General features: G+C 37.8%; 2 protein-coding genes and 2 non-coding genes across 5 annotated transcripts; 3 read left to right on the top strand and 1 right to left on the bottom strand.

The window, feature by feature from the left end:
- Positions 1-2793: 2793 nt before the first annotated feature.
- LOC109038502 (Molybdenum cofactor synthesis 2B) lies at positions 2794-6641 on the bottom strand. The gene has a single exon (XM_019053570.2). The coding sequence runs from the start codon at positions 6416-6418 to the stop codon at positions 5957-5959; it is 462 nt and encodes a 153-aa protein (XP_018909115.1). The 5' UTR covers positions 6419-6641; the 3' UTR covers positions 2794-5956.
- Positions 6642-7141: 500 nt separating this feature from the next.
- On the top strand, positions 7142-12935 carry RpL13 (ribosomal protein L13). Of its 2 annotated transcripts, none has more exons than XM_019053568.2 (5): positions 7142-7298; positions 8005-8271; positions 10287-10463; positions 11592-11723; positions 12750-12935. In XM_019053568.2, the coding sequence occupies exons 2-5, from the start codon at positions 8026-8028 to the stop codon at positions 12885-12887; spliced, it is 693 nt and encodes a 230-aa protein (XP_018909113.1). In that variant the 5' UTR covers positions 7142-7298; positions 8005-8025; the 3' UTR covers positions 12888-12935. The 2 variants fall into 2 exon arrangements, with proteins under 2 accessions (XP_018909113.1, XP_018909114.1); XM_019053569.2 differs by lacking the exon at positions 7142-7298 and adding an exon at positions 7323-7490.
- LOC140224949 (small nucleolar RNA SNORA53) lies at positions 9904-10071 on the top strand. Its single transcript, XR_011900170.1, has one exon. It is a non-coding gene; the product is annotated as a small nucleolar RNA SNORA53 (small nucleolar RNA).
- On the top strand, positions 11311-11477 carry LOC140224948 (small nucleolar RNA SNORA53). The gene has a single exon (XR_011900169.1). It is a non-coding gene; the product is annotated as a small nucleolar RNA SNORA53 (small nucleolar RNA).
- Positions 12936-13849: the final 914 nt, after the last annotated feature.

The following is a 13849-nucleotide window of genomic DNA, read 5'->3' on the forward strand; positions in this document are numbered from 1 at the left end:
GAGGAGAATATCTACGAGGGAAAACAGGTACCTAACGCTTTGGCGGATTCACGGTAAAAGTGCCCATTTAAAAAAAAAAAAGTCACCCCCCCCAATTTCAAACTTGACGAGTTGCTCGTCTACAAACATGGCTACTGACACCACTGATTCCAAGGCATTGTCAAAACTGTATTTATCATTCCTCAATTAATGCAAGGTTGACTGTTTGCATGGAAATGGAAGTACATATATTAGTTGGCTTATCTATTTTTCTAAACTTTATATTAAGTTGATGAAGGTAGCAGGTTGTTGTCGGCTAGAGCTGTTGATATATTTAGTTTATAATGGTCTATTTTTAATTATTTCAGAGGAGCATCATTAGTATTTAATACAAAACTCTCTGGGTTCTCCGTGATACTATGCCACCTCTTATCAAGAATGTTTATGCTAATGTTGTTGCTATTATGGTGACGGAAGAGATAATTTTGGTAAAAGTCGGGCATACATGTGGATGCCAAGTTTATACGAAAATTTCACAAACCAAAGAGCAAATTGTTCTATGCCTCTGTAATTTTTAGCTACGTGCTAAGTTCTTGCAAGGTTAGCACAACGTGCTGATCAAAATTTTGTTGAATTTCTTGTTAATTTTAGAATGTGTGTTATAAAAGTCGCAATGAGTATTCCACAAGAATTTCAAATCTGAAAAATCTAGAAAAAAAAACAAGTACCTCTCAGCTTCCGCGCAATTTGCACCCCTGCTCACAAACTTCTGAGATAGTGAACACTTTATCCTCAAAACATTACTTACACTGATTCTGGACTAATAATTTTATGTATAATATGGTGAATCTGAGCTGTACTTACTCAGCAAACTTTATTAAGCGAAGTTGTTACTTAGGGGAAATCCATTAACTGCTGCCAAGGATTCACAAACTCTGACCTGACATAAATATTTCCTACAGATACTTGAGATACAGTCAGATGTTTAGAATTCTGGACATTCAGTTATTATGAGAAAGAAAAGGATTTTAGCCAAGGTGTTACGGTTATCACTGCTTTATTTATTTTATAAACATTTTAAACGTTAAAGCTTTTCGGCTCGCGGCCATCATCAGAGCATAAAAAAGGGTCAAAATCACAAAACTACAACACCTTTAACAAAGACTTAAAAAACATTATGCTGGTCACTATTATTGACAACTTGCCGCTGTGCGATTATCGGCATTAATTTAGGTGTGCTGAAGTCTACACTGAGTGGTGGGGATATAAGCAAACCTGATTTATCCTCCACCAGAGTGCAGCATCTCACAACACCTTTTAAATAGTGAGTTCTGGGCTAGGTCGATCTTGGTTTGTACGTTCATTAACTTAACACCCTCATTCACCGCTGTTGCAATTTCAAATCGCTCTAGGACACCTATATATTTTTTGTCCCTAGATTTATGGATGATCTCAATATTAGCATCTATAGAGAGCATCCTTTTTTATGCTCTGATGATGGCCGCGAGCCGAAAAGCTTTAGCGTTTAAAATGTTTATAAAATAAATAAAGCAGTGATAACCATAACACCTATGCTAAAATCCTTTTCTTTCTCATACTGAAAATGGTGTTACTAAGCATGAACGATTTCATAAATATTCAGTTATTGTTCACATACTGAAGAAGTTGACTTACTAATGCATCCGTTTTATATTTAAGTAACTTCTCAACAAAACATACCGGCAGTTGTAATTAGGTTCTTCAACAGCCAACAGCATTCTGATAGCGGTATTAGGTAAGGGATCCCTACCCTGCGGCAAAAAAAGAGGTTACTAGATAGAAATTTTAATTCACATGGTGCTAATGCTGTCAAGACAGAATTACACTCCACGCATAGTCAAAGAATATTTTGATAAGTAAGATTATCCATTAAGGAAATTATTAAGAATTACGCTTTAGTCTAAATTCAAAAGTCAGCAAAATCAGAGAAATGAAAGCAGAATAGTGCTTGGAAAAAACCAGAAAAATAGGAAACCAGGAAATTATTACAGGAAACTGTTTTTTTCTTTCAAAATGAAACACTTGCCTTTTCTTAGTAACTAAGTTTTACAACAATGAAATAAATAAATGTAGATCATATTATTAAAAACATAAAAAACCCCGCATTCGATTCAGCTATTGATTTCTGTATCGAGTGCGAGGTTTTTTATGTTTTTAATAATATTATCTACATTTATTTATTTCATTGTTGTAAAACTTAGTTACTAAGAAAAGGCAATTGTTTCATTTTGAAAGAAAAAAACAGTTTCCTGTAATAATTATTGAAGCATTATACTTAGATGAAAAATTTACTTCTTCTGTTCCTTCTCTGGTACATCGAATGTCATATTTTATAATGTTCCCCACCCTTCAACCATGCGGGGGAAGAAAAATGTTTCCTTTTAAAAGAAAGGGTAACATTAGTCTCTGTTAGTAAAACAGTTCAATTAGTTACGACAACTTTAGCTAAAGAGCTTTCAGGAAAAACGCCGAACAGAATTTTTAAGAGTTACAAAAACTGACATAAATACTTGCACTTCTGTTCTGAAAAAATAACATTCTTGACTGATTTATTCAAAGCAGGTACTTATGTATTTTAACCAGGAGGTCAAGATTTTTATCTCTTTGTTTCCTGATACTCACGTAAAAAAAAGTAAGACAAGCATTTTGTAGTCATGAAAAAATGTAAAACTTTTACTTCAAGAGCCTCTAACACCTATAGGTAAAATATGTCAATTGGTTATTTGACTACTACGCCTGTGCCTCAATACATTATTTTGAAACAAAACAAACCAATTTCTGCAAATCATTTTATTATTAATTTCAACAATAATTGATAAAAATATGTTTCACAAATTCAAGCAAAGACTTAGATGGATGACAAGTACAAGTAGTGTAAAAACGAAGAAAAAGTTCTTACTGTAAAAATAAAGCTTTTCTATCAATGTAGTTCCTGAACTGTAACAAAGTTAACCACAGACTTTAAAAGTTAAAATTAATACCTGGCTATTAAGTAAACTTCCTGTTAAAAACAATAAAAAACAAAATACGTGGTCTGTCCGGAAAGTATCAGGACTTTTTAGATTTTGAGAAATCGAGCTTACCTATGACATTGTGGCTTTAATCTCCTTCAAAGTACTCTCCGTAAGACACAATGCACTTGTTCCAGCGATTTTTGAGCTGTTCAAAACAGTCCAAAAAGCACTCCTTTGGGATGTCCTTCAGCGCTCTCGTCGTATTCTCTTTTGGGTCATTGATGGAGTCAAATCGAGTCCCTTTCATTGGAGATTTTATCTTTGAGAACAGCCAGAAGTCGCAAGGAGCTATATCTGGACTGTATGGAGGATGTGGAACCAGAGGAATACCGAGCTTTGCCCAAAAACTGTTGCACAAGACAGGAGGAATGAGCCGGAGCGTTGGCACAAATTTCGCTGCCACTCTACGGAGCCCGAGTTTTTCAGTTAAAATTTCCGCAACGACGGTCTTCGGGATATTTAGCTGCTTTTCCAGTTCCCGCATGGTTAACCAACTGTCTTCGGCAATAGCTTCCCGAACTTTTTCCACATTATCGGGAGAATTCGTCGACGGAGGTCTCCCGGACCGCGGATCACTAGCGACTGTTTCACGACCCGATTTAAAGCGAGCATATCACTCATAAATATTGCTCTTGCTCATAGAATCAGTGCCAAAAGCTTTCCGAATCATTTCCATGTTCTCCTTGGCAGTTTTTTCTAGATTAAAGCAAAATTTAATACAAATTCTCTGATCTTCACGCTCGGTCATTTCACGAAAAATAAAAAACGCGACGATAGCACTTGACACACACACTTTGATCAGTTGATTGCAATCGAATGATTAAAGGTGTGAAAGCCCGATTGTGTGGCTGCATTGGAATGGACATTGGCAAAGTCCAACCCAAGTTTCAGCTCATTATATGCATTACATTCTGAGATAATCAAAAAGTCCTGATACTTTCCGGACAGACCACGTACATACCCATAACTACTCATATTAGACGATTGGAGAAATAATTAAGGAGAAAAATCACAGTATTTGCTTTTCAAAGAGAAAAAGCATGTTGACAAGTGATTGGCAAAAAATCTAGACCAGGATTCCTGAATCTGCATGGACTTTTCAGGTGATGAAAAATCACTATTTGGAGTCCTTGAACGGCACATGAAGGTGATAAAATTTCATGCTAATTTTTAAAAGTACTTTAACGATCATCACATGATTATTAAAGAGTCTTTTGCAGCATCAAACATACAGTAAGGGCAAAAAGCAAGATCATAAAGGCATCAAAACTGCTTTACAATCCAAATGCTGTATAAAAATTCACATAATTGAAAACCAAAACAGGTAAAAATCACAAATCTAAACAAGAAAAATTAACTTGACAACAAAAAAGGGAAAATAAGAAAATATTTTCTTCGGAAAATTCCCTTAGAAATAGCGAGTAAAGGCCTACAGAAATCACAATGACTTTGAGAGTGAATTTAAGAAACTGCTGAGAATATCTTTACATATTGAGAGGATGGACAGAAAGACTGATGCTCACTCTGGGAAAAATTCTGACTGTGCTTGGAATATATCATCCACACTCTTAAAAACTTAAGTATTATGCAAATTCAAAAAAACAAAAATAAAACAAAAACATAAAAAAACCAACAACAATGATTTGATTCAAAGATTTACAAATATTTTCTTGTAAAACTCCGCGGGCTTCAACATTTGGAGTCGAGCTTGTCTCTACGATGACGTAGACTCAACAGCAATAAAAACTATGTGCTCAAATAGATGTAAGTAGAATCCGGTAGGGAAACTTATTCATATGACATAAATTGTTCTTAGTACAGGAGGAAAATTGACAGACGCAAATATAGGGGCAGACAGGCAAGCAGGGCATCCTGATGGGCTGGGAAATTAACATTTAAGTAGAATGGTTAGGTACCCGTTTTCTTGTAGACCATGTAACCAGTCCAAGCACTAATAGGCCAGTATTTCTGAGTCCAATTCCGCCTATATATAAACTGTTATCATCAAATCAAGGATACTACACACTAGAATGAATAACTTTACTCAATTCGCAAAAGTTTTCTTGTAACTTTATTGCACTGTTTTGCTGATATCACAACAATTTGTAATTAGGGTAGTCTCGCGATTCTACGGAAGAATTGATCAATTTCAGGAATGAGAAACCAAGTAGATTGATGGCATTTTAATTGAAAAGATAACATGCAATTGACGTCAGCAGCATTGTAATCATCTTTTCAGAAAAACTTTTCTGCATCACATAGGATGATTAAGGAGTTTTCTGCAAAGTAGAAACTCTGAACTTAAGCTGTGCTAGGTACTCATTGAGTATGACCCGCACTCAATGTCTAACTCTCTAAACATATGTTCTCATTCATTAGCTGCTAAATTTACTTCTTTTTCACAGTGAATCATAACGCCTTACTTTTGATAGGGGGAAAAACGAAAAATTAACAACCAAAAATTTTGGATTTGTGAGTGCTGCATATCATGTGAATTTACTTAAAAAACTGATGCAGATTTCGTAAGGTACATACTTTCCACAGTTATTTCAGCAACACAAGATCGATGGATGGTGAAACTGCAGGAACACATATCTCAGTTTGCAAAGTTGCAGGCTTGCTGTCATGATTTATTTTTTAAATTGTAACATCATCATCACTTCTTTCTGTATTTTCTTCCGTGTGTTAAAAGGAATCTAGGAAAATTTCAAGCAATGGCGTTGGTTTGTTCTCCTATGATGAAATAACGTAGAAGTGGAGATTTTAGAGCACTGCAAACGAGATACACATTCCAGCAGTTTCACTATCGAAATACAATCAAAATTCTTTACTGAGAGCATACGAAGAGCTGGGAACTGTGGAAACTAAGATTCAAGAAAGGATGAATACTTAAACATTTGTAAGTCTGTACATAGAAAGATCCTTCACGATGTCAGCTCCGCATTTGAACTGCTCCATTCACACTCTTTATTTTCCATCCATCGACTTATCCCATTTTCAGAGAAAACTTCTTTCTTCCAGATAGGTACAACTGCTTTGCACCTATCAATTGCAAAATGAACGGCTTCAAGAGCATCTTTTCGATGCGGCGATGAAACAGCTATCACGATGCTGGTTTCACCAACTGGCACCGAGCCCAAGCGATGACAAATTGCAACATTCTCAATCAGTGGCCACTTGGCTCGCAACTCTCCGCAGACGGTTTTCATCATTTTGATTGCCATTGATTCATAAGCTTCATAGACTAATTTTTCAACTTTGACATCATCCCCATCTTCCCTTGTTGTTCCAATGAAAATAGACTGAGCACCACAATTCTTTGACCCAATCAGTTTGCTTATCTGATTAACATCAATTGCTGAGTGTGTCAACTCAACGTGGTCCATCGTGTTTGGATTCTGAAGGGATATTACAATTGCTATCCTCCACTAAGCGGTGGGATTATGGCTAACTGATCTCCGTTCTTCAAGTTGATTTCCTCAGCATCAAGAATATACTCTTCGTTAACTGCGAGAGTAATGATGCTTTCGATGGCCTGAAGAGAAAATCTACTCACCAAGTCCTTGAGGAGGTCTTGGCGGGATACACTAGATGGTACGATGATCTGCGTTTCCTTTTCACCAGAGAGATCTTTCGCTAGACCAAAAAATAATATACGCACAGACACACTCATCACACATTGGATATTCAAAGAGGGTTGAAGTTGAGGTTACACTTAAAACCCATAAACTAGCCGCAAAAAGAACTTTTGGGCTAAAAAAACTGATAAAAGAAATAAGTAAAGACACTTCAAAGCGTCAGCATGCGGAGACACCGAAAGAATAATGGATTACGTAACAGTTAGATTAGATAATATGACTGAGGGAATTCAGTTCATTTTGTGCACGAACGCACAGGAAGACAGATAAAGACAGTAGTGGTGATAAGAGCCATGTTTACTGTTTACTTGGGCATTGTTTGAGGTTATATGGTCAAAGCTTCCATAAGAACATGGGATCGTATAGAGAGAAGTTGAATAATAAGTAGTTTTTCCCCTTGAGAAAGCAGATTTGTTTAAGAGAATGGAATTTTCAACAGATTTTCTCGGCAAGAACACTCAACTCGAACGCTAGGAGAGTCGAAAGGGCACTTTTGACCCGTCAATTTGAAATTGGCGCTAATCAGGGAGGACACTGGACAGGGCCGAAAAGCGCCCCGGTCCCGGTGTGGTCTGTTGGCACTACTTTTCAGCCTAAAAGTTTATTTGGCCGCTGTTCGATTCGTGAGGTATGTGACTTATCTTCCATTTTATCCATCTTAATCGCTATCAAATCATCAATTTTCACTTGTCCATCCGTCAATTTTTTATTCTAAGGGTTCTAAATTGCATTGCAAATTCAAGTCGACCCTCGGGGTGCTGTTGTTTTCCAGTCATAAGACTTTCATCCTAGCGGCCAGCGTGTCGATTCATCCTGTCAGGCATGTTTTCCTTAGACTCTTTGAAATCGGTTTGAACGTCTTTTCTAGTATATGTGTAACTTCAATCAAACTTAATAGCCCCCTTTTGACCTAATTACGCATATAAAAATTTCCGGACCTTTCTGTGGAGGCACCACACCACCTAGCTTTTGGTTGTTTACATCTCTAATCTAACCTCCTGAAATTGAAATGACAGCCCTCGCTTTCATCATGGTTCATCATGATGCCTCTCTATAAATCACTTCGCTAGCGTTAGTTTGTAAAGCATTCTAGTAACACCTTTGTTTGATCTCATCCTTGCTTGCTGTATGTTGTTAGTCAATATGGGGTGCAACATTTGGCAATTCAATTCACCTGGCTAGTGTGCTGTTTGTCGAACAATTTAGTCTTTAAACCAAGTATCAGAAGACCAGTCAGTCATTTTCGAATGAGCCTCTTTTATCTCCAATCAATAAGTCATATTCATCTCCTACCCTTGAACTGCATCCCCGTAATTGCTGGCTTTATTTTCTAGGGGCCAATCAACAGTTGAATCATGGCGCCTAAGGGCAACAACGTTATCCCAAATGTTCACTTCCACAAGGACTGGCAGAGGTACATCAAGACTTGGTTCAATCAGCCAGCCCGCAAATACAGAAGGAGGCAGAACCGTATCAAGAAAGCACAGCGAATTGCTCCACGTCCTGCTGCAGGTCCATTGAGGCCCATCGTACACGCTCCTACTCTTAGGTATCACACCAAAGTTAGGTTAGGACGTGGATTCACCTTAGATGAGCTTAAGGTGAGTTTTAGCCTCCTTCATTCACTCTCTTTCAAATATGGATGCCCATTTCACTAACTTATGCACTGTTCAGTTCGGTCAGACCATCCAATTTTGCTTCATCGGAAGCTGTTATACAGATTTCATTCACAGAATTGAGAAACAGATTTTATAATCATCTGGGTCAAAATAGAGTGGGAGAATGTGTAGACAGTAAAAGAATCTGAGAGATAATAGTCTCAGGGAGAGGTGGTGAAAGATCCATGGAACTTGAGCCACTCTTAGTAGGAACGACTAATGGCTTTGCATAGTTGCTGAAGAATGTAAATTTTGACCCACTGTAGTAAACCGAAGCAAACCACATTATGGTTGAGGAAACCAGCAAATACCTCTAAGCGTTGCCTACGAGAATGGAGAGGCCGTAACTAGTCAGTTCTGTGACGTCAAGCTAGTAGATATTTACCGAAAACAACAAGCATCTCCGGGTCATCAGTGCATCGATGAGTGAGGCAGTCGCTGCGTGGACCAATCAGAGTGGCTCTCGATCGGCCGAAGTTGCGCGAGCGGCCCGTTTGAATCTGAGTGGAGTAACGATTTTCGGTATTACGCATTCATTTCCTCGATATTTAGACAATGTCACAAATGAACTAGTTAGTTTTCTAAAGTGAAATTTCATCTTCTTTCTAAACGGTTCTTATGAAATTTTGCGTCAGATCAACCCTGAAAGAGATATCGACGAGAAATCATCGCGCGGCAAGCATTCTCCCGTAAGAACGCGTGTTAAACCGCGGCTGAGTTTCATCTACTAGTGTGACGTCACAGAATCGTAGTTACGGCCTCTCCATTCTCGTAGGCAACGCTCTAAGATCTCTTGAGGAATAATTTCAGCCGGTTTTATGCTTTAATCAGCTGTGTCTGATGCCGCGAGTCGCATCTAAAGAGCACAATAAAGCCTTCATGTTGTTTCTACGAAAAATGATTCAATGGTGTTGATCGTATGTAAGAGAAGCCCTGTGCATGCTATATACTGACTTCTATGGACGCGATCAAGAACTGAGAAAAGAAAAGAGTGGACATACGTCGCATCAGAAAATGGCACTCATTCAACAGAAACCAATAAGTCAATTGGATAATTGATGCATTCAGGTTGATGTGACATTTATCCATTATTTTCTTTCCCTAGTTCTAGCTCATGAAGCTCCCTAGCAATCCATCCTCCCGCAGGGTTCGGTAAGTTGATGACTTTCCCACCAAGCCACCATGATAAATATCTTGTACGAAATGCTTTAAAAAGCAGGGAACCCAATCCATCGCATTTCATGGGTTCCTTGGATTTAAAGGAAGCCCCCATTACTTAGATGTCAAAAAAGAGTTAATTACATAAGATAACCATTGATTGCCTGGAGTCTGAAATAAAACGCATCTTTTAACTGATGTTGAATCAGTACCATGACATTTTTTACGGGTGTCTTATGAATATATGCCCAAATTTCACTCATATTATACATATCGTCAAAATCAGTCTTATTGATGAAGTTCAATAGATAAAAACATCTCTTGGCATAACAAATGTATATACATTTTGGTAAAGAAGTCTTTAAATTCCTCATAATGCTCTTAGTCTCCATCTAAGGCTAGAATTAATCCCGGAAAAGCACGCTCCTTAAATCCACCTACAGAGCTATCTTTGATAGATCAGCAACTTTACCGGTTGTACATTGTTGGTGCTTGAGTCATAAGTGTGCAATATTATCATACTTGCAGTTCGGAACACTTGCTTGAGTCATTTTGACCTCTTGCTTGTTCAGCTCTGCGAACATTTTAAGTCATCGGGTATTTCTTTACTTGTATTTTACAAGATTTTCACCAGTCAAGGAAAGCGGAGATATGTTGGAGGAAATGACAAAACAGGCAGTTGAATGAACTTCCAATGGTGGATGCTGTAATATAGAACTCAGAAATATGGTATCATTTGTGTCGTTTATATATTTTACCACTAAATTCTTTGCCTAAATTACTCTTCACTCATTTTGCAGGCTGCAGGTTTAAATAAGAGGTTTGCACGCACAGTCGGTATCTCAGTTGATCCTCGCAGGCGCAACAAATCAGTGGAATCCCTCCAAGTGAATGTTAAAAGACTGAAGGAATACCAGTCGAAACTCATCCTCTTCCCACTTCACAACAAGAAGAAGTTGAAGAAGGGAGAAGCAACTGTAAGTTATCTCTTTCTTTTTTCCGAAGTTCAGGATTTAGGATTTAACCCTTACCACTCATCAATTAAATTCACCTAACCTCTCCTCCAGATCATATTTAAAATGGCAGTTAGGAGGGCCGACAACACCGAAAACACAAGAGAGGTTAGGCGCAATTTAGCGCAAAACAGTGCGATGATGCAGTTGTTGTCAGCTGTAGACGTAGTTCTCCAAACATCTGATAGATCGCGGCACGAGACAGAGGCGGCGTACTACGTCCGACACATGAGCTTACGCGAGGTGAACAGGTTTGTCGGATCAGGTCCGACACATGATCGGAACGGAAAAATAAAAATGTCGGACCACATCCGACACATGAATGGTAAGGGTTAAAGAATTTTCATTTTGGTCCGATAGTTGATATCACATAACCTCATTTTTCTTTGCTTTCACTACAGTCGCAAGGGTGTCACTTTTCGTTCCATTACAGGTCAGAAAAAAGTGATCTCCAATAAGTACTAATGCTGAATTTTTTACTAGCCCTTCGTCAAAAATATCTGCTGATTCAGGCGAAGCTTTGAATTTGTCTTCTATTTTTCATCAAATCGTGATTTCCCTGATGAAGGAACATAACTCCGTTCCAAGGTGGCCAAATCAACTCAAACAACAAAATTTTTACGAGAATATCATGAGCAGTTGTTGTCCAAAATTTTACTGTTTGGATGGAGACAGAGGAATTATTAGTCACATGTTCAGTAAGAAACATCTAACAGTTCTCAATCGCTAATAGAAATTTTGCAACATGGAAATCTAGTTATGTTCTTTGAGGGGGGGGCAGGGGCGAATTGACCATTAACTCATCACAAGTAGCACGCTCCTTAAATCCACCTACAGAGCTATTTTCGAATAGCTCAGCAACTTTAACGGTTGTACATTGTAGGTGCTTGAGTCATAAGTGTGCCATATTATCCTACTTGCAGCTCTGAACTCCCACGTGAAATAATTTCTTCACGCTTATTCGGTTCTGCGAACATTTTCTCTAACTTTTGTTTTAACCCGCCTTGCATTTTGGCCCTGTGTCTATGTCTAGTTTTTCTTTAACAGCGCATTGTCTCCTAATGTTTCTTTCACACTTCATTTTGCTTTCAGGAGGAAGAACGTAAATTAGCCACTCAGTACAAGGGAACCGTTCTGCCGATCAAGAAACAATCTGACAAGGTGCAGTCCCGCGCTATCACAGCCAACGACAGGAAATTCTCAGCCTACAGGACCCTCCGAAGGGTGAGACTCATTTATTTAGTTTCAGCTAATTCGATTTAAGAAAAACTGAATTCTGAAATAGCTATACAAGAGGACGGTCAACAAGTTAGCTTTTTTTCCCTTTAAAAGCTAAAGGATAAAATAGGGAGACAGAAGTAAAAGAAAATATGTCTCCTCTTTTTGAGTGAAGTGTAGTGGCAGTCCCTTTCAAAGTGAACGTTAAATGTGACTAATCACTGTATACAGTGCTACAGCTCACCAGTTAATTTGTGTATGCTTATTTGTGTCGTTTTTACTGTGACGACAAGATGACTAAGTTCATGGAATTCTTTAAATTTCTGTGTTGTCATTTTTGCCATCAATAAAAGTTTTGTCAACAGACACTGAAATCCAAGCTCTGGAAAGACAGTGTGCTTTTTAGGGGATTTCTGTTATGGGAGATCGTCCCAAGTGATAAGATGTATGAAAGTTCCTCTCACTATCCCCTCAGCTTTGCCTTGTCCTGAAAATCTAAACATGCTGGAGCCTTATTCCCCCATTATTCCGTTTTAATGATGCTTTTGAGTGGCACTCAAAGAATACAGATGTATATTGTTTGCCGTCACAATAATTATATGGATTATAACAGAACAGAGGGTTTCATTCCAGTTTTGTCTAAAGTGTAAAAGTATCGCCAGGCCCATTTAATAGCATTACTTTTTAACAGATCAGGCAATGGTGTTTTAAATTTTGATGGCTACTAACTAAAACATGCTTGAGGACTGTTTCAATAAATATGAAGAAGTCTTTAACCTCTGTTTTTTAAATTTCTCTCCCACCAGTGTGAAAAAATAACATGAGGATCCATCTCTCGCTGAAGAGAATCACGCAACTTACAATTAGTTCCACCTTTTCAAATTTTGAAACGCTTGTCAAGCTTGTCAGGAAAACCTGACTTTTATTGTCGGTTTTGCTCTCTTTAAAAAAGAAATTGTACAATTTGCCTTTAATATGTAGCAATAAGTCAAATTTTTGTTCGGTTTTTCACTTTTGTTATTTTTTTGACAGGCAAGGAAAGCAGCCAAGCTTGTTGGTGTGAACGAAATGAAGGCCCGTGAAGCAGCTGAAAACCAAGATGACCCAATGAAAGCTGCCAAGAAAGCCGCGAAAGCAGCCGCTAAGGAAGGAAAGAAGGAAAAGAAGTAAACTTTTGTATTTGACACTATTTTATAAATAAACAAGTTATGTTTTTAAGCGGTGAGTTTTTAATTGTATTTCCCTCTGGACCTTTACACTCATTAACTTATCATATCAAAATAAATCACACTCTCAAGTAACTGAACTTACACTACTATGGTAAGAAAAAATGCCACCTGAGCATCTGAATGCTGTCAAATTTCCCTCTAAAAAAAATTCCTTTTGAAGGAAGTTAAGCAAATTTGTTCTTGAAAATTTCCGATATTGATTTAATTGCAAACAAAATTTTCCGAAAAATTTGAAGGTAATTATACATAATTCTTTGATTATTCATATTTTATTGAAGGGAATATGGCGACATCTGAAGGCTTTTACAGCGCTCTTCCTTAGCACAGGAGTGTAAAGGTTTGTTCAGCAACAGTAACTCCTTCATGTTTAATTACTGTGCCCGAGGAAGATAGATAGTAACAGGGAAAAAAAGCCACTTTCAGAATCGCTATTAGAATATCAAGTTTCAGAACTTAGTCCACTCATGGCTGTATTTTTATCGGTGAGAATTTTTTGAAGCAAGTATTCAATTCTCATGTTTAAGAACTTTTACATTTTCAGTTCACACCCATGGTAGCTGCATTCAGAGCCATCTATACTTTGCCAGCCTTCTCATTTTCATTGGCATAAGCTTGGCTAATTGGATGAATTTCTGTCAAACGGAACTATGTGCATTAACTCATGAGCCCTGAGACCCATAAGAATACATGCATACCAGGGCTCACGTCATATTGCACATAGTTCCGTTTGTTAGAAATACGTCCAACTAATGACCTTTCCACTTCCATGTTATGAAAATTGTCTGTTCGATCAAATGTCCAAGTGCACGAAGAGTGTGATGCATATAATCATTTTTCCTCCTTTTATCTAAGTGAATTTATTAAGTTTTGCTATGACAACTGAACTGAAGTAACCCTCATTGT

The sequence above is a fragment of the Bemisia tabaci genome, chromosome 6 (assembly GCF_918797505.1).
Source record: "Bemisia tabaci chromosome 6, PGI_BMITA_v3".
In the NCBI taxonomy this organism is placed as follows: Eukaryota; Metazoa; Arthropoda; class Insecta; order Hemiptera; family Aleyrodidae; genus Bemisia; species Bemisia tabaci.

Bases quoted from the DNA above. Each gene is read 5' to 3' on its own strand.
- LOC109038502 (XM_019053570.2), bottom strand. From the start codon at position 6,418: ATGGACCACGTTGAGTTGACACACTCAGCAATTGATGTTAATCAGATA.
- RpL13 (XM_019053568.2), top strand. From the start codon at position 8,026: ATGGCGCCTAAGGGCAACAACGTTATCCCAAATGTTCACTTCCACAAG. The intron at 8,272-10,286 runs GTGAGTTTTAGC...CTCATTTTGCAG, and splicing joins TCACCTTAGATGAGCTTAAG to GCTGCAGGTTTAAATAAGAG. The intron at 10,464-11,591 runs GTAAGTTATCTC...TTTTGCTTTCAG, and splicing joins TGAAGAAGGGAGAAGCAACT to GAGGAAGAACGTAAATTAGC.